This window comes from Mustela putorius, unplaced genomic scaffold (assembly GCF_011764305.1).
Source record: "Mustela putorius furo isolate JIRA1106 unplaced genomic scaffold, ASM1176430v1.1 tig00003896_pilon_pilon_pilon, whole genome shotgun sequence".
NCBI lineage: Eukaryota > Metazoa > Chordata > Mammalia > Carnivora > Mustelidae > Mustela > Mustela putorius.
This window is the reverse complement of record NW_025422045.1, coordinates 2,982,585-3,003,256: the sequence shown is the minus strand read 5'-3', so window position 1 is coordinate 3,003,256 and position 20,672 is coordinate 2,982,585. Positions and strand designations below refer to the sequence as shown.

At 39.5% G+C, this 20,672-nt stretch overlaps 1 protein-coding gene across 13 annotated transcripts in view; it reads left to right on the top strand.

The window, feature by feature from the left end:
• Window positions 1-10,754, top strand: part of SLTM (SAFB like transcription modulator) — a 44,135-nt gene extending 33,381 nt beyond the window's left edge. For all 13 annotated transcript variants that reach the window (XM_045067564.1, XM_045067562.1, XM_045067559.1 and 10 more), the window contains 7 exons: window positions 1,244-1,424; window positions 2,142-2,266; window positions 3,072-3,242; window positions 4,589-4,903; window positions 5,016-5,160; window positions 7,622-7,782; window positions 9,678-10,754. In XM_045067564.1, the coding sequence (XP_044923499.1) occupies window positions 1,244-1,424; window positions 2,142-2,266; window positions 3,072-3,242; window positions 4,589-4,903; window positions 5,016-5,160; window positions 7,622-7,782; window positions 9,678-9,786 (1,207 nt within the window). In that variant the 3' untranslated portion in view covers window positions 9,787-10,754. The remainder of the gene's footprint in view (window positions 1-1,243; window positions 1,425-2,141; window positions 2,267-3,071; window positions 3,243-4,588; window positions 4,904-5,015; window positions 5,161-7,621; window positions 7,783-9,677) is intronic.
• Window positions 10,755-20,672: the final 9,918 nt, after the last annotated feature.

Sequence of the window (20,672 nt, the reverse complement as noted above, 5' to 3'; positions counted from 1 at the left end):
AAGAAGAAATAAAAGCAAATTATAATGAAGCATATATTCCAGATATGAATGTTTAGGCACGACTCTCTAGAAGACCTAATGAAGTAGTCAGATGTTTACAGCCCTCTTTAGACTCAATGAAAATGTGACAGCTACAAATGCAGACTGATATTGGTGTGTCATTTTGGTAAGTCAAATACCAGGAGTGGCGTTGACATTACTACCTGATTTCTGAAATGGTGAACAGCTCTTGGTGAAGGTCTTGAAGTATTTTTCCTTTAATTTACATGGAGTTGTATTTCTTGACATTTTAGTTTTTATATAAAAACCATGCCAAAGCAAATAAACCAACCTAACATTTATTAGAAACGAGTCAAGTTTTAGGCTACGATTTTTTTTTAAGGTGATTGTGTTTTGTTTTGTTTTAATTACATGAATGTCCATTACGGCATTTGAAAGGTGTAATTGTTGGACAGTTTTTGTGGTGCAGAGCTATTCTGATTTTTGCACGCTTCAAAAGATATTTAGGATCTTGGTTCCCCACTGCCTAAATGCTGCTAACAGCCCCCTTGGTCGTTTGTGATAAAATGCCCCTCAGATTTCCGTGGGTGCAGCACTGAGCCGCTGAGAACCACTGGGTTACTAGAAGACATGCTGGTAGAGTCCATGGAGGGCCTTAGAGTGAGGAGATGACAAAAACGTGACTTCTGGTCCCAATACAGTAACTTCATTGAGTTCAGCAAACATTTGAACTGCCTCCTGACTCAAAGAAGCATGGGCCGGTGAACACTAAGAAATTATATGTAGCAATTGCTATAATTCGTGTTGACGGGTATGATCCCAACTCATCAAAATAAGGTACACCTTGTTTAAGGAGGTAGACCATATACTAGATACTGAAAATTTTCCTCTCAAAAACAGTAGAAGTTGTAGTTTTGGAAATTGATATATGTAGAATATCTCCTTTTTAAAATGTGGATTTACTAATGGGCTATTATGGGGTTTTTATTTAAACAGGAATCCTCTAAGAGGCAACTACTCTATAAAATTCAGCTGCTCAGTTGACAGTCTTAATAAATAAGTGACAGCATTGGAATCTGTTTAAAGTTTTCTTTTGAGTTCTCTTTCCAATTACATTAAAACTACTTAGGTTGAGTTGAAGTTTAAAATTGCCAACCTCAAGGAAAAATTCAAACTCAAAAGCTATTCTCTTTCACACAGTGCTAGCATAATTTAAGTATTTCTAAATACTGATTTTTGTTAGACGAAGAGAGATTGCAGAAAGAGAGCGTCGAGAGCGAGAACGCATTAGAATAATTCGCGAACGGGAAGAACGGGAACGCTTACAGAGAGAGAGAGAGCGCCTAGAAATTGAAAGGCAAAAACTAGAGAGAGAGAGAATGGAACGCGAACGCTTGGAAAGGGAACGCATTCGTATTGAACAGGTGCAGTCAGAAAATCTTTTCATCTTAAATAACTGACCTTTTTCAAACCCTGTGATTTTTGCCCTAAAATTTGCTTTACTTGTTGTAAAGCTTCTGTAGAATGAGCTCAGTTAATGAGCATTTATTAAGTGTCCCTGAAAGATAACGATCACTTAGGTGCTAGTTCAGAATACATTTAGTTGTGACTTTGTTCGAGCCAATTGGTAATAACCCAAGCTCTGCAATCATGGCAGCCTAATAGTCTGAGCATAGGACTCTGAGTCCAGAGTAATTGTAATCCAGGCTCTGTCACTATCCCAGTCTCCGCAAATAATAACTTATTTCCTTACATCGTAGAGTGGGAATGATTTCCCAAGGCTGGAAGGAAATAATGCCTCTCTTTGCAGAACTGTATCCAGGTTTTTAAGAACTTTGTATCTAATTCCCTTCAGGTGCTTTTGTTTCAGTCAAATGATGAAACTAAATCTGACCTTCCCCATTACCTGCCAGCTTCCACCACCCAATTTCCGTTATTTTTAATGTTGCAGAACAGTAGCCATAGCCTAGATTACTGATTTCTGAAGTCAATTTTGTGTACGTATTTGTCCCAGGTGTGTGTTTTGCCCGGTGCTTGCCTTTGGTGGTTTCTTAATGACAGGATGAAAACAAGGTTGCGCATGTACTTACCTTATGTTTTCATTTTGCATTGGTTGGTTCTTCCTTCTGTGTTGTCTGAAGGAACGTCGTAAGGAAGCCGAACGTATTGCTCGAGAACGAGAGGAGCTGAGAAGGCAACAGCAGCAGCTTCGTTATGAACAAGAGAAAAGGAATTCTTTGAAACGCCCACGTGATGTAGATCATAGGTAGTTGCCTGCTTTCTTCTTTAACAGCGCGTGCTATCTTAGGCCTTTCAAACTGATTTAAAGCTGATTGGAGGAGTAGCAAGTACAGGCAACCATGCCTGGAATAAAAGGTCCTGATCAGTAGGGATGGGAATGGATCCCATGCTTGTCAAGTAGGAAGAGTCTGCCCTTTTCCCCTTTCCCTTCCTATTGCCAAATGTTTTTCCATTATGACTGGAAATACTTCACCATCATAGGCTTCAGGGATGGTTCTCACACTCAGACCCATTTTGAGAATTCTGAGAGGGTAGTGCAGATAAATTTGGAGGTTGCAAACTGGGAAGGATTGCATTGTGTGTTTGTGTTCATGCTGCTTAATAGATTTCCAAATGCAGTCATTGAATTTTTTTCATATAAGTTCTGTGAGACTTAATTGATTGTGGTGAGAAATACATGGAATGTATGAATTGTGCTTGGGACTTACCCATCTAACCTTCCAGAAGTTAAGTGTGACTGAAAAAAGTTGTGTACTATTAGTTAGAATTTTATTATAAAATGGTATCTGTCTTTTCCATTTACAAATTTTTAAACAGACCATTTTTCACCTGTTTTCTCTCCTGTGAAATTCCTCTAACATTACATGACTCTGTGCCATCTGATAGTTAATTCTTTGCTAGTTTGTTCTTGTAACAAAATGTTTTATGTCTTGAGTTTATTAGCCTTCTGTATCCACAGTTCCTAGTATGTGGTATGTATGACTCCAAGTTAGTGTTGTTGGATTATTATTAAACTAATTTATATAAATAAGCAAATATTTCTCTTCAAGGCGAGATGATCCTTACTGGAGCGAGAGTAAAAAGTTGTCTCTAGATACAGATGCACGATTCAGCCATGGATCTGACTATTCTCGCCAGCAAAACAGATTTAATGACTTTGATCACCGAGAGAGGGGCAGGTTTCCTGAGAGTTCAGCAGTACAGTCTTCATCTTTTGAAAGGTATATAGATATCTTGAAAGTTACTATATTTGGGGGGTCCTGGGTGGCTCCGTAGGTTAAACATCTGCCTTTGGCTCAGGTCTTGATCCCAGGGTCCTGAGATTGAGCCTCATTTCGGGCTCCTCCTTGCTCAGTGGGGAGTCTGTGTCTCCCTTGCCTATCTGCCTCTTCCCCAGCTCATGCACTCTCTTGCTCACTCGCTCTCAAATAAGATCTTTAAAAAAAAGAAAAAGAAAAAAGATTTTGTTGTATTTGGTGTGTGAGCCTTGCTAATGATAACTTTGGTTCTCTATTAAAATCTTAAGTACTGGGCACCTGGGTGGCTGAGTGGGTTAAGCCTCTGCTTTTGGCTCAGGTTATGATCTCAGAGTCCTGGGACTGAGGCCTGAGTCGGGCTCTCTGCTCGGCGGGGAGCCGGCTTCCCCACCGCCCCAATTCTGCCTGCCTCTCTGTCAAATAAATAAATAAAATCTTAAAAAAAAAATGTTAAGTACTACAGGTCAGATCGAGTGTTCAGAACAAATCCTACATTTGGTTTTTGTTGTTATTAATGTAAATGTGATTCAGTATTCAAAATTAGTTTGAGGTCATGAGTTTGAGCCCCATGTCAGGTTATAGAGGTTGCTTAAATAAATAAACCTTGAAAAAAACTTTAGTTTGACAGACCACCATAACAAAGTTGATTCGCTTTATCCTCTTAACATTGTTTAAAACTAGGTGGGAATACTGTTAGCTTTTAGCATGGGGTGTGTCTCAGCTGTTGAGAACACTAGAACCTCCTTCATTCAGGCTGGTAGTCACTTGAGTGTTTGATGTTAATTCCTCCCAGATGCTAAACAACAATCTCCATACCAGGCATTTAGAATATAAGTTATTATAATCAACAATTTATAAATTGTTGATTATAATCAATAAGTTATTATAATCAATAAGTTATTATAATCAATCAATATAAGTTATTATAATCAACAGTTGTGGCTTTTCTGATGGCTTTGCCTTAAGTTAATTTTTAAAGAAGCTGTGATTTTTCTAAGTTATCTAAGTACAATTACGAATAAGGCCAAGTGGGGCACCTGTGTTGCTCAGTGGGTTAAAGCCTCTGCCTTTGATTCAGGTCATGATCCCAGGGTCCTGGGATCAAGCCCTGCATCAGGCTCTCTGCTCAGCAGGGAACCTACTTCCCTTCCTCTCTCTTTGTCTGCCTCTCTGCTTACTTGTGATCTCTGTCAAATAAATAAATAAAATCTTAAAAAAAATTGTGATTTATTAAAAAAAAAAAAAGAAAAATGAATAAGGCCAAGTAAGTACATCTCAGACCTTTGTTCTTTGTTTTGGATAATCAATAGGCGAGAACGCTTTGTTGGTCAAAGTGAAGGGAAAAAAACACGTCCTACTGCACGAAGAGAAGATCCGGGTTTTGAAAGGTATCCCAAAAATTTCAGTGATTCCAGAAGAAATGAGCCTCCACCACCAAGAAATGAACTTAGGGAAACGGACAGGCGAGAAGTCCGGGGAGAACGAGACGAGAGGAGAACCGTGATCATCCATGACAGGCCTGATATCACTCACCCTAGACATCCTCGAGAAGCAGGGCCGAATCCATCCAGACCCGCCACCTGGAAAAGTGACGGCGGCATGTCCGCAGACAAACGGGAAACAAGGTATCTGTTTAGTTGCCAGGGCCCAGCCGGTGGCATAGAAGATATTTGTGTTCAAGGAAAAAGAGGTGTAATAGAGTTTTGATCGAAGATGTCTTCGGGTTTTATTTAACAGAGTTGAAAGGCCGGAACGATCTGGGAGGGAAGTTTCAGGACACAGTGTGAGGGGCGCGCCCCCTGGCAATCGCAGTAATGCGTCAGGCTACGGAAACAGAGAGGGAGACAGGGGCGTGATCACGGACCGAGGAAGTGGAACACAGGTAAATGCTTAAGGATGTATTGTCACCTCTTCAGGAATAAATTCCCGGGATTTACCATTTTGATGGTCTAGATTAGTTAGAACGATTGGGAGGCGAGCTCTTAAAAAAGCTCTTAGTATTTTTCATATTTTTACTGTCAATAATTGAACATTAATAGTCCAAAGAAGTAGGATGCTAGCCCTAAAATTCTTATGCCATTTTTCTTAAAATTCCTGCTCAAATTTGAGCATTGTTAAATTTTGTAGATGAGCCTTCTTAGAGATGAAGGTTTTATTTCCTTTTAAGAAATTGAGGCTTTTAGATTAGCAGGGAAAACTTTGACTTCAACTGTGTTTCTCTCACTTTTAACTTTTTTTTTAAGATTTTATTTATTCATTTGACAGAGACAGTGAGAGCAGAAACACAAGCAGGGGAAGTGGGAGAGGGAGAAGCAGTTCCTGCCAAGCAGGGAGCCTCATGTACATGCAGCTCGATCCCAGGACCTCGGGATCATGACCTGAGCCGAGGGCAGACGCTAAGCAAATGTGCGACCCAGGTGCCCCCCCCCTTTTTAAATACTCTCCTAGTGGGGCACCTGGGTGGCTCAGTGGGTTAAGCCTCTGCCTTCGGCTCAAGTCATGATCTCAGGGTCCTGGGATCGAGTCCCGCATTGGGCTTTCTGCTCAGCGGGGAGCCTGCTTCCTTCTCTCTTTCTCTCTCTGCCTGCCTCTCTGACTGCTTGTGATCTCTCTCTGTCAAATAAATAAAATCTTTAAAAATAAATAAATAAATACTCTCCTAGTTAATTAAGTAGCTTAGAATGTAGAACTGAGATAAAATTTTTGTCTCTTTTTTGTTCTTTTAATTCTAAAGGTAGGTGAGTGGAATAGTTCATATTTTTTAATTGCTTTTTATTCTTACGACACTTTATTGACTTGAATATTTTGTAAGTTAATAAAGTATCTTCATCTCTTAGCAACTCAGATGAGCCAAACCTTTTTTACCTAATCTGAAAGCATTCTGTTGATGAAATACTGGCATATTAGTTGACAGTGGCATAAATGGAATATCTTCTTAAATTATATACAACAAAGAATTCTGAAGTGTGTTTGTGGTTTGTGTGTGTGTCCATCCTCCAACCTGATGGTACTCTAATGCTTTGTCTTGTGTTTGAATACCTGTTAGATTTTATAGCAATATTTTTTACTGGAGGAATTTTTTTAATCCCTTGGCATACTAGCTAATACCACTATACATTTTCCATTTCATCTGAAGCATTCATGAAACAGATTTGGGCCTGATGGCATTATCAGCTTACCTGTTTCTAATAAATAGAAAGTTAGTAGATTTTTTTTTTAAGATTTTATTTATTTATTTATTTGACAGACAGAGATCACAAGTAGGCAGAGAGGCAAACAGCGGGGGAAGCAGGGTCCCCACTGAGCAGAGAGCCTGATGTGGGGCTCAATCCCAGGACCCTGAGACCATGACCCGAGCTGAAGGCAGAGGCTCAACCCACTGAGCCACCCAGGCGCCCCGAGAGTTAGTAAATATTATCAGTAGGTCAATTAGTTCATTGAGCTCTTTATCCTGAGCAGAACTTTTAAGACAGGGTTTGTAGTGCAAACATTCTGCCTTAGTTGGGGTAAAAACTCATAGATTGGCCTTTGCATTCTGATGTCCATTTAGAAGAGGTATCCTGAGGTGGAGATCTTTCTCCTACCTTGAAAATGCTGTTTTTTGTTTTGCCAGTATCATCTCTCTGTAGAGTACCTTCAGCTTTTCTGTTGACTAAGTATCATCACTTAGTCTGCTGTCCTTGGATCCTTCGTTCTATGGCTTTTGTTTCCTTACGTTCATTACTCTCTTTCATAATCATGTATGTAAGACCTTGTAAGAGTCATAACAATAATGAGTCCTGTGTGAAATAGGACAACTCCCATGTTTGTGCTGTTTGCATGTCGTTCTTACATTTACCCTCATTTGTCTTACTGTTTTACCTTCTCACGTATCTGTTGATCCAGGCACCGTACACACACAGATCTAGAAATACTCAAAAGTCAGAAAGTACGTGCATGCTGAAAGGTATGGAAATAGAAGTTACATTGCTCCCATACCCTACCCTGAAGCCTGAGCAGCTTCTCAGTACCAAACAGGTGGAAATGCTTTCCATGTGCTGTGGTATTATTCAACCTTCTTTTCTTCTCAAACACCTTACTGGTTTGTTTCGGACATTAAGTGCACACCGGCATAAGTGAATCGCCATGAGGCTGCAGGTGTTGTGACTACTTTTTTTTTTAAATTAACATATAATGTATAATTAGCCTCAGGGGTACAGGTCTGTAAATCGTCAGGCTTATACACTTCACAGCACTCACCATAGCACATACCCTCCCCAATGTCCATAACCCCACCACCTTGTCCCTACTCACCTCCCCCTCACAACCCTCATCAACTTTACTTTTAATATGTAATTCTTTAGCACTACCCTGAGGAACGACATGTGGTTGAACGCCATGGACGGGACACAAGTGGACCAAGGAAAGAGTGGCATGGTCCACCTTCTCAAGGGCCTGGCTATCACGATGCAAGGCGAATGGGTGATGGCCGGACAGGAGCAGGCATGATAAGCCAACACACGAGGTAAGTACTCAGTTAAGACATCACTGCAACCATTCATCCAAACCTTTATCCTTCTTTAAAGGGCAGTATAGTTTCTGAGAGATTGAATTGCAACTAGTAACAGCCCTACTTCTTCCAGCACATTTCCCCATATTAACCCCAGATCTCCCAGAGATTATATGCAGGGCAGCGGATGTTAATTTGTTAGTTGATATTCTTCATTGTAAGTTCATCGATTGGCATTCTGCCATAGGGATTGAGATACAGGGATGTGTGTGCATCAGAATCTAGTAGATGGAGAGCACTAACTTCACGTCGGAACGATCATCTTGTTCACTACTTGGCACTACTAAAGTCTTCGAATGGAAGAGAAGACTGAAAGTACATTCTGCTCCCTTCCTTCTCCAATAGCTCTAATGAAACTGTTGGATATTTCACTAACCCAAAGCCTGTTCATATTCTCAGAGGCGACCGTTATCTTCGCTGTGTACCAACATCCATCGTGGCCCCTCAGCCAGCAAGTCTTTGGTCTCTCCCTCTCTTCTGTGCCCTCTGTCTTTCCCATTCCCCTGTCTTGGAAGAGGGGGCGGGCTTGCTGATGCGACTTACTTCTTTGCTGTGGTCGGTTCTGCTGTCAGACTTGAGTGAGTGTTTATTGTACCTGCGCCTGCGTGGCCTCATCACTCATTCTGTCTTTGGTTTCAAAGGTTACTGGTGCCTTTTTTCTGGATACATCTGTATTCCTTTATTTTCAGCTGTCAGTCTCCTTGGTGGTTAAGCACTGTTGCTCACTGTGGCTTCTCTTTTTCGGCGGGCGGGGGGGGGGGCACTTCTCCATTTTCTCAGGCATCCGACTTTCTTTCTGCCCCTTTGGATTTCCTTTGCTGGCTCCTTCAGATAGTTGAACTTGAGACACTGCTCTTGATATTTAGCTCTATATTATGATCTTTATGTAAATGCTTTGCCGGCTGCATAAATTCTGGCAAAGTCATTCCTGTCCTGATTCAGTCCTTCATGTTCCGTGTGTTTCCGCCAGCTTCTTTTAATTTGCCAGTGCCACTGTGCATTTTGTTCACCCAGACTGGGCCTCATCTTTTATCTCCCTCCACTCCTAGCCTAAATTTCTAAATGTGGTTCCATTTAAGAAAAATAGTTGCAATAGCTATGCCATCTTCCTCATTTCAGCTTATCAAATTAGTGTTTTATCTTCTCTGTTACTCATACTCTTAAAAAATTTAACTATTTATTAGAACTGTGTTGTTGTACCATTATTTGCTCCAAAGCCAGTGAGCTGCCTCTCTGGTCACAGATCTAACCTGCCTTCCTCAGCCAGGGATTCAGACCTTTATGTCGTCTGATTTTACTCTCCTTAAGCTGCTTCACCATGAGTTTATCTCCCAAATTGGTTGTAGGGTGTTTTGATGGGTCTTTTTTCCTGTGTTGCTCATTATTACCTACTACGTTGCTGTTAAACATATTTTTTAAAAAAATCCATCCTCCTCCAAAAGAACTCCAGAAACAATTCTGTGGTGATGTCCTCTAGTTCAGAGGTTCAAATTCCTAGCTGATGCCGATGCTCCTGATCTGGGGATCACACTCAGAGCCTCTGGCTCCAGTCCATTCATGGTGCATCTCATCATTTGGCTCACTATGAAGTGAGAGTGCCCAAGTTCAAATCCTTGTTCCACCACTTATTAGCTGTGATCTTGGGCAAGTTGCCTAACCACCAGATGCCAGTTGCTTTATCAGGAAAGTGGGGTTAGTAATGGTCCTTACCTCACAGGACTGTTGAAAAGTGTAACTTATTTAATATGGGTAAAGTACAAAGAACCGTGCATGGTAAATGATAAGCACTTAATAAGTAGTAGCTGTAATTCTTTTGTTCTTGACAATTTTTTCTTTTAAACCTTTTTCAGTAATGCATCCCCAATTAATAGAATTGTACAAATCAGTGGTAATTCCATGCCAAGAGGAAGTGGCTCCGGATTTAAGCCTTTTAAGGGTGGACCTCCACGACGATTCTGAGAATTAGCTCTCTGCCATGGTTTCAAGATAATTTATTGAAATCTCCTGTAAACTTTACTTGACTACTTATGAAGAGGACCTCTGACTTGCTTGAGAGTTCTGTCAGACTTTTCTTTTTTTCTCATTTTTTAAAATTTAACATGATTGCTTTTCTCAATTTTGGAGAAGATGTTTAAATAGTTCCGTTGTAACTTTTACTAGTTTTGTGTATCATTCAACTTTTTTTCTTCCAGCACCGAAACACATTTGAAAAGATGGAATCCAAACCATTTTGTTTAACGCTGTGTGAATATAAAGAGTAGTTTGCAGGTGTGTGGTCGTAGTTTCATTTGCAGCATTAGCTCTGTGGTGTCAGGCTCTAGAGTTCCTTCTTGTCACCAAGCGTTTTCAGCCTCCATTTTGAAGGCTGTCTAAGCTTAAAAAAGTCTGCTGTCTAATTTTTAGAGAATAAGATTGTTCCTTGCATTTCTGAGTATTATGTAACCTATTTTTGCAGAAGGTACTGTTACATTAAGTGCATCTGTGTATCCTGGTTTAAAAAAAAATGTACTCTTTTTTGAAATAAACCTTCATATTCTGTATAGTTGCTAAAGCGTTGAGAACCTTTTTAACTGTAAAATGAGAGCTGATTTTCAGGTTAGTGTAGCAGCACACTTGTTCGGGTTTGCATGGTATGAAACCAAATAGATTCATGAAACCTTGGCCATGAGGTTTGTATCACTTGAGGTTTTTAGACTGAGTTGTGCAGGTAAGTGCACTTTTTTAGGTAATCTGCACTGTTTGGTGGATAAATTCCATCTCTGGGAATTGTGTGGGTACTAATGTTTCCATGTTCCCAACTATGTTGAGAACTGGAAAAAAACAAACAAACCCAGGTTCTAGCTTGGTGAATCAGTTGGGTTTTGTAAATACTTGTATGTGGGAAGGCATTGTTGTCTTTTTGTGAAAATAAAAATCCACACCTGGAAGTGTATGTGTCTTTGTTTCCAGCTCTTTAGGTGTTAGTCCTCCAGCCCTTTCTGCAGTTAAACCCAAAGGAAGTGCCTAGGTTTAGAGCTATGAAGGCAGTCCTTCGGGCTTCGTTTTTGGAAATAAATCTCACTTTGATTTTCACTTCAGTAGCTGGGTAGTACGCTCTGGTGACGTGTTGGCGAGTTAACCACTAATCTTACAGCTTTTTTTTTTAAAAAGGCATCTTTTCTAGGAAAGCCCTTTGACGTAAATTCTGAATGCTACCTCTTAAGGCCTCCCTATTCCTTCCTATCAATCAGTGATGAATAACCCAAATGGTCTAGATTCTTGGATATTTGAGCGGTCTGGATGCTTGTATAAAGCGAAAGATTGGGAATAAGGGATCACCCTGAGGCCACCTTTTGATTTGAGAAGTAGTCTTTGTAGGAGTTCCTGTAAATGTCCACGGGTGGCCACAGTCGGGTTCATGAGATGACTCAGACCCCTGAGTGGCATGCGCAGCCACCATGCTCTGCTCTTTGGCCTTTTGGGGAACTGGCGCTTCTGTATTGGTCTGGGTTTCGTAATCTTTTTGGCCCTTCTTAACCCCACAACTGACGATTTCAGTTTGTAAAGGTTGCTGGTTAAATAGAGAAATGCATTGGTACAGCAGGACAAAATTGGAGGTCTCCTGGGGTGAGCTAGGGCAGTGGTTCTCAGAACCAAATGCCTGGGGGTGGGGCCCAGGCATATTTTCCACAAAAATTCCCCCGGATGATTCCGATGTGCAGGTGGCATTGAGAATCACTGATAGCGTCCAGAGTAAGTAAACCAGATGCTCTTTGACAAACAGCCAGTAATTTTATGGGTGGGAGAGTTTCTCCTCACTACTCAAACAGATGTTATTTTGGTTTTAGAAACCCCGTCTTTTGCCAGTGGGAATGAGATGGTCTGATTAATGTAATTTTCTGATTAACTGATTAATAACTTAATACACTTGAACCACTCAGGAATGGGCAAAGGAGGACTTGTGCACCAACTTGTGTACAGAGCTTTCAGAACTGTCCTGGTTATGCTGTGAAATCTGAAAATTATTAATATTATATATTACTGTCATTTGTTTTCATTCTGTTAGCTAGAGGGTACCCAATGAGAAGGGTTTAAAAGGGTTTCAGCATAGTACCAAGATTGACAGACTAGATCAAGAGAAGTCTTGGAGTCTGGTTCTGATCCTACTAGCTGAAGCATATAATTAAATCCTTATGGACCCCCATTTCTTTATCCCTAGATTTAATACCTTTATGATTCCTACTGTCCAACTTCCATTATAATAAAAATTCAAAATACAGGCAGCTCTGGGGGCACTTGGGTGGCTTGGTAGGTTAAGCATCTGACTCTTGATTTCGGCTCAGGTCACTATCTCAGGCTTTTGAGTTTGAGCCCCACATTGGCTCCAGGCTCATTGGGAAGTCTGTTTCTCTCCCCCTCCCTCTGGCCCTCCTGCTGCTTGTGTACATGTTCTCTCTCTAAAAAAAATACAGGCATCTCTGATCATTCAATCACAGGAAATCAAAGGGAAAAAATTTTTCTTACACAAGGTAATTATATGTGTGTTCTCCCCATATTTGATCTATATATTCAACATATTTTCATTCAAAATCCCAGCATGCTTTTTTGGTAGAAATTACCAGTCTGATTGTAAACCTTACATGGAAGTGCAAAGGAGTGAGATTAGTCAATAATTTTTAAAAACATAGTGTAATTCCTCCAAGTTGTTACTTAGCTGATTACTGGTGTCAGGTATAATATGAATGAGTGATTCATAGAGTAGTCACAGAAGTTACTGTTATATTGAGTACTTACATGTGCTGGGCATGTTACTAGGTAATTTACATGCATCAATTAATTTCCACAACAATGTTACGTTTTAGGTGTAGGTACTATTCTAAGTACTATTCTGTTGTATATGAATGGAAACTAAAGAAGTTTCCCCAAGGTAATAAAGATAGCAAGTGGTAGAACCAGGATTCAAACATAGGCAGATACTTAAATAAATAAGAACATCAAATCATTTCATCCAGTGTAGGGCATGTATGCAGGGGTGTGTGTAATGTTATAGGAAACCACATTTTGCATCAGCAACTTCAAGGGTAAAATTGCTCCTCAGGCTCATCAACACTTATTATTGTCAGTCTTTTTAATTTCAGCCATTTTAATTGGTGTATAGAACTATCTTGTGGTATTTACATTTCCCTGCTGGCTTTTGATGTCAAGTGTGTTTTCATGTGCTTATTGACCACTGATTGGTCTTTGTGAATTGTGTCTTCAAATACCCATTTTTTTAATTGTGCTTTTTGTCTTATGGAGTTGCAAGATCTCTTTATGTATTATGATTACCAGTCCTATATCATATATATATAGGGAATATTTTCTTCCAGTCTGTGGTTTTGCCTTTTCATTTCTTTCTTTTTTCTTTTTTTTTTTTAAGATTTATTTATTAGCATGCTAGTGGGGGGAAGGGCTGAAGAAGAGGAGAGACTCTCAAGCAGGCACTCTTCTGAGCACAGAGCCTGATAAGGAGCTCTATCCTATATGACCCTCAGATCATAACCTGAACCTAAATCGAGATTTGGGCACTTAACCGACTGAGCCACCCAGGCATTCTTGCCTTTTCATTTTCTTAACGGTATCTTTTGAAAAATATTTGCTTTCTTTTTTTTTTTAAAAGATTTTATTTATTTATTTAAGAGAGAGAGGTCAGAGAGCACAAGCAGGGGGAGCAGCAGAGGGAGAGGGAGAAGGGGAAGCTCCTCACTGAGCAGCAAGCCAGATACAAGGCTTGATCTCAGGACCTGACCTGAAAGCACTTAACTGACTGAGCCCCCGGGCACTCGGCTTTTTCATTTTTATAATGGTATCTTCTGAAAAACAGTTTTTAGTTTTGATAAAGTTCAGTTTATCAATTTTTTTTCTTCCAAAAGTCAGGGCTATTTTTGCTCTAGGTAGAAATCTTTGCCTACCCCCAAGATCACAGGTTTTTCTCCTGTGTTTCTTCTTGGCCTTTTATAGTTTTAGCTTTTGATTTAGTTTTTACATTTAGATAAAATCCATTTCGGGTTCATTTACATATGGCATAAACTTAAGGGTTAAGGTATATTTTTTTCTATATGGAAATTTAGTTTTTCCAGTATAATTTGTTGAAAAGGCTATCTTTTTCCTAGAAATGACCTTAATCACCTTTGTTTTTCTTTTCTTTTTTTTTTTTAAAGTAGGCTCCACACTCAGTCTGGAGCATGAAGTGGGGTTTGAACTCACAACCTTAATATCAAGACCTGAGCTAAAGTCTAGAGTCAGGCGCTTAACCAACTGAGCCATCCAGGTGCCCCCTTAACATCTTTGTTTTAAAAAAAAAAAATCTTAAAATCTATATGTGTGAATCCACTTTGGGATTTTGTTCTGTTCTGTTGTTCTCTATGTCTGTACTTTTGTCACAAGCACCACACTGTCTTGATTACTGTAATTTTATATTAAATCTTAAAATCAGGTAATATTCTTTCAATGTTATTTATGTAATTCAAAATTATGTTGGCTAATCCCACTCCTTTTAATTTTTTAAAAGATTTTATTTATTTGACAGAGACAGATCACAAGTAGGCAGGGAGACAAGCAGCAGGGGGCAGGGAGCCGGCTCCTGGCTGGGCAGGGAGCCGGCTCCTGGCTAAGCAGAGAGCCTGAAACGGGGCTTGATCCCAGAACCCTGAGATCATGACCTGAGGCAAAGGCAGAGGCTTAACCCACTGAGCCACCCAGGCGCCCGAATCCCACTCCTTTTAAAATCAGCATGATAATTTCTACAAAACGTGCTGGGATTTTGAATGAAAATGAGTTAAATACATAGATTAAATTTGGAAAGAACTGACATGTTAACAATATTGAATCTTCTAATCATAATTACTGTATCTCTTTATTTAATAGGCCTTCTTTAGTATCTTTTAGCCATGTGTTATAATTTTGATTGTGTAGGACATAATACATTCTTTGTTAGCATTTTTGATGCTATTGTAAATTGTATTTAAAGTATTTAATACTGTCCATTGCCAGTACATAGAAACATAATTGATTTTTGTGTATTGATCCTTGTATCTTTTTAAAAAAGATTTTAAGTAATCTACATCCAACGTGGGGCTTGAACTAACAACCCTGAGATCAAGAGTCTCATGCTCTACCGACTCAGGCGCCCTGACCTTTGTATCCTTTGACCTTGTTAAATTGACTTAATAATTCTACTAGCTTTGTAGTAGATGCCTCAGGGTTTTCCACATATACCATCGTGTCTACCATTGTGTCTCACGGAAACAAAGGTAGCATTAGATTCTTCTTAGCAATTTCAATGCCTTTTTCTCTCCTTGTCTTAACTGCACTGGCTAGTATCTCCAATAGAATGTTGAATAGGAGGTATCTGTTGAGGGCAGATATTATTGTATGGTTCCCAATTTTAGGAAGATGGCATTTAGTTTCTTGCCATTAAATATGATGTCACCTATGAACTTTTCATTTATACTCTTTATGAGGTTGAAGACATTACCATGTATTCTCAATATACTGGGAGTTCTTGTTATAAATGGATACTGAATTCTGTCAAAGGCTTTTGCTGTGTCTGTTGCAATGATCATATGGGCTTCCCCCTTCATTTTGTTAATATGGTGAATTACATTGATATTAAAATATATCAGCCTTGCTTAGTAGAGAAAATCCATATTTAGGTATGATTGATTGATGGATTTATATCTGTCTAATTGCCAGATATTGATTATAGCTGGGTCTGGTTTATTAAAATTTTAAGGATTTTTTTAAAACTTCTTACTGAGCTGTAATTCATATACCATCCAATTCACCTGCTTAAAGTGTGCAACTCAGTGATTTTAGTACTTTCATAGATCACCACAGTGAATTTTAGAACATTTTCATCGCCTCAGAAATGCTATACTCTGTCACCTCCTCACTCTCTCATTTCCCTGGTCCTCCCCAGTCCTAAGCATCCACTGATTTATTTTCTGTCTATATATAGATTTGGTAATGTGGGGCATCTTATGTAAGTGAAATCATATGTTATCTTTTGTGACTGGCTTTTTTCCAATTAGCATAATGTTATCAAGGTTCATCCATGTGGTAGCATGTTATCAGGACTTCATTTCTTTTTATGGTTTAATGAGTTTCTGTTGTGTGGATATGCCACATATATCCATTCTACAGTTGATGGACATTTGGTTTGTGTTTGCCTTTTGGTTTTATAAATAATACCGTTATGAACATTCTTGTACATGTTTTTATGTGGGCATATGTTTTCATTTCTCTTGGGTATATACCTAGGAATGGAATTGCTGGATCATATGCTAACTCTCATCGCTTGAAAATCTGCCAGACTGTTTTCCACATTTGCCCTTTCATTTTATATTGCCATCAACAGCATGTGTGGGCTCTGATATTTTCACTTTCTTACCAGAGCTTGCTTACCTTTTTCACCAGTCTAGTGGCTGTGAAATGGTATCTCACCGTGGTTTTAATTTACATTTCCCTGATGGCTAATGACCCTGACCATCTTTTCCTTGGCTTATAGGGCATTTGTACATCTTCATTGGAGAAATGTCTGTTTAGACCTTTTACCTATTTTTTAAAATTGTGCTATTTGCCTTTTTTGTTAATGAGTTGTAAGAATTCTAGGTAGAAGTCCCTGATAGATGTGACTTGCAAATATTTTCTCCCATTCTGTGGATTGTCATTGAACTTACGGTACCCTCTGAAGCACAAAAGATTTTTTTGTTGTTCTTGTTTTTTATTTTAAGATTTTAAAAAATATATATATTTATTCAACAGTCAGAGATCACAGGTAGGCAGAGAGGCAGGCAGAGAGAGAAGGGGAAGCGGCTCCCTGCTGAACAGAGAGCCCAATGCCAGGCTTGATCCCAGGACCCTGAGATCATGACCTGAACCGAAGGCAGAGGCCCTAAACCACTGAGCCACCTAGGTGCCCCTGAAGCACAAAAGTTTTTAATTTAGACTTAGTACAGTCTATTTTTTTTTCTTACTGTTTGTGTTCTTGGTGTCATTTCTAAGAATCTTTTGCCAGAGCAGAAGTCATGAAAACTTACCACTGTGTTTTCTCCTAAGAGTTACACAGTTTTAGCTCTTATATTTAGGTGTATTATTTATTTTGGGTTAATTTTTGTATATGTAACAAGGTAACAGTCAAATTTCATTTTTGAAAAGACTATTATTATTTTTGAAAATATTATTTTGAAAAGACTATTAATCGAAGAGTTGTGACACCCTTGTCAAAAAACCGGTTGATCGTGGACAAATGATTCTATTTCTTGACTCTTAGTTCTCTTTCATTGATCTATTTCTCCTTTGTCGGTATCACACTACCTTTATTTTTGTTGCCTTATAGTGAGTTTTGAATTTTTTCTTTGTTGTGTTTTTGTTTTGGTGGTGGTAAGAGTTTTGCATTATTTCCATGAAGAATAAATAGTCTGTAGTTCTCTTGTAATGTTTATGAGGGTAATGCCGTCTGCATAATGTGATAGAGAAATGTTTTTTCCTTTGTCTTTTTCTGAGAAAGTTTTACAAGATGGCATTTTTTCCTTAAATGCTTGATAGAGTAACTATCTGGGCATGGAATTTTCTTTTGTGGAGATGTTAAATTTATAAATTCAATTTCTTTTTTTTTCTTTTTTTTTTAGAGATTTTATTTATTTATTTGACAGAGAGAAATCACAAGTAGGCAGAGAGGCAGGCAGAGAGAGAGAGAGAGGAGGAAGCAGGCTCCCTGCTGAGCAGAGAGCCCGATGCTGGACTTGATCCCAGAACCCTGAGATCATGACCTGAGCCGAATGCAGCGGCTTAACCCACTGAGCCACCCAGGCGCCCTATAAATTCAATTTCTTAAATAGACATAAGACTATTAAGATTTCCTGTTTCTTTTTGAACCAGTTTTTATACTTTTTGTCTTTCAAGGAATTTATCCATTTTACATAAGTGAGCACATTTATTGGCAGAAAATTATTCACTATGTTACCTTTTCCAATCTGTAAGATTTGTAGTGATACCACATCTTCCATTTCTGATACTGGAAATTCTTTTCTTCTTTCTTTTTGTCTCAGTCAGTCTGGCTAAAGTAATTGTCAGAGGTTTTTTTTTATCCCCCAAGGACCAGCTTTTGGTTACATTGATTTTTTTTTAAATCTTTTGTCTATTTTCTACTCATTTTTTCTGATCTTATTCTTTGTTATCTTCTGCTTGTTGGGGTTTAATTTGCTCTTTTTCTCTCCTTAAGGTAGAAAGTTTGATCATTTTTATAGGCCCTTCTTTTCTAATTAATTGTTTTATAGATTTAAAGATTCTTCTTTAAAGATGGTTGGCACAATATAAAAACACTTGGATAAATTAAAGGCAGAACTCTGTTACTTAAGTTTTGATCGAGTAAAAGCTCCCATGCGGTGCAGCACAAAAGTTGCACCCAGGAACATTGGTAACAGCAAATTAGAGAAGTAAGGGGCAGCTTAGATATGGCAAGTAGGATGAGGTTAGCTAGGTTTCATGGGCTCCCCTGAGGATCATCTATTTTAAATAATTTCACTTGGCAGCATAGGGACCTTAGTTGTCTGGTACCTGGCCCCAGGTTAATTAGAGTTGGGTGCATAGTGCCCCAGAGTAGAAGAGCTCAGTAAGGGAATTGGCTAGGGTGTGGACTCAGCCACTCAAGAAGGGAAACTGACTTGCTACTTAGGCCCTTTAAATTGGGTCAAGAGCATTTTTAACTTTTAGAGCTATTTCCTAAGGAAATGAAGTATAGATCTTAAGGAGCTATTTGCATGTCTGTGTTCACTACAACATTATTTATAGTAGTCAAGACCTGGAAACAACCTAAATGTCTATTGATGGATAAAGAAAATGTGTGTGTGTATACATACTACACAATGGGATATTATTCAGCCTCATAAAAGAAGGTAATCTTGCCATTTGGGATCAAATAGGTGAACCTAAGGGACTTCATGCTAAGCAAGCCAGACACAGACAAATACTACATGATCTCACTGATACGTAGAATCAAATAGTCAATTTAATAGAAGAAGAGAGTCTAGTGGTGGTCAGTAGGACGGGCGGAAGGGGGAGATAGGGACGTGTCAGTCAAAGGGTACAACATAGTGACTCTAGGTAGTACTGTATTGTATACTCGACTTTTGTTAGTAGATCTTAAGTGTTCCTACAAAAGAAAGGAAGAAAGGAGGGAGGAAGGGAGGGGAAGGAGAAAGATAGAGAAATGGTAACTGTTGAGTTGATGCTTATGTTAATTTGCTTGATTGTGGTGATCATTTCACAATGTATACATGTCAGAACAAGCTGTCCACATAGGTATACAGTATGTTACTTATACCTATGTGTTCATTCTACCTCAAAAAGCTGAAGAAAAAAAGTATTTTTTTTTTTTAAGGTTTTATTTATTTGACAGAGAGAGAGAGTCAGTGATAGAATACGGGCTGGGAGGAGAGGGAGAAGCAGGCCCCCTGCTGAGCAGAGAGCCCGATGCGGGACTCGATCCCAGCACCCTGGGATCATGACCTGTGCCAAAGGCAGACACTTAACCAACAGACCCGCCTAGGTGCGTGCTTCTGAAGAAGTTTTTAAAGATAAAATTTAAAAATATATATTAAAATTGACGTCTCAATGTCTTGACCTCAGTTTTGAGCTCCGTTACTTTGGGTATTTGTTCTAAATAGTAGAGGAGAATTTGAGATGAGTTGTCTTGAATAACCTAGCAAACATAAGGTGAAAAAGGAAGAAAAGAAGAACAAGGAACCCTTGCAGATTAGCCCAAAACCAAGTTGCCCATTTATATGGCATTAGCCGTGAAAACCAGTCTGAATTTCTGGGGTCTCTAACAATATCTTGGTGGACTTGTCATGTGTGTTAAAAGCCTCAGTTATCTTCTTCATGACGATACTATCTTGGTGTTATTGCTTGGGTCAAGGTGGCAGGTTCTGCAGTTACGTTGTTGAAGGGAATGAGCTGGTAGTTCAGTAAGATGTATTTCGATGTTAGTGGTATTTGTTGTAACCAAGGGGAAGGGGTATTTGTGGTGGCAGTCGATGGAGATACAGGGTGAGAGGGTCAGGGGGCAAGCCAGAGTTGGGAGGAGTAGGAGAATGCAATGGGGAGCGGGAGCTCCTGTCCCTAGGGAGTTGAGGGGTAGACGTATAGGCAGTTGTACACTGGGGAAAGCATTAATTTCCATTAATTTTTAGAAGGACACAGATGGTAGTAAACTCTCCAAAATTTCCCCTTAGCCATGGGAGTATTAGGGCCGGAAGCAGAGTGTACATGAGGATCGTGGGCTAAGTGAACAGCAAGCTCAAGAAGCATCATGGAATCCCTCCTGTTAAGGAGGGAAAGTAATAAGTGACCTACATCTCATTTGTTGGTAGCTTAGCAGAGGTGGCCCATGGGCATTGCTTCGCCAGAGGTCTCAGGGCCTGGAGGGCAGTCCTCTCCATTGGTGAGATCTTGGACAGCGGTGATGGTGTCCAAGGCGGTGTCCAATGCACGGTGAACTCCGGGGCCAGAGCAGTATAACTGGGACGTGGGACTGGTGTATCCTTTCCAAGTGGATACCCACTCAGATTGATATGGGTCGTGGTTTTCTTGTTTGTTTTTGCTATTTTGAGTGTTTTATTTTCTGAGAACAGAAATTACAAAATTGAACCAAGAGGAAGAAAGCAAACTAAAATTCTGAGAATCTGATTGACCATTTAATCCTTCAAAAATCACTAACTCTAGGGGCGCCTGGCTGGCACAGTGGATTGAGCCTCCTTCACTATTTCAGCTCAGGTCACGATCTCAGGTCATGGGATCAAGCCGGACCTCGGGCTTGCCTGTGC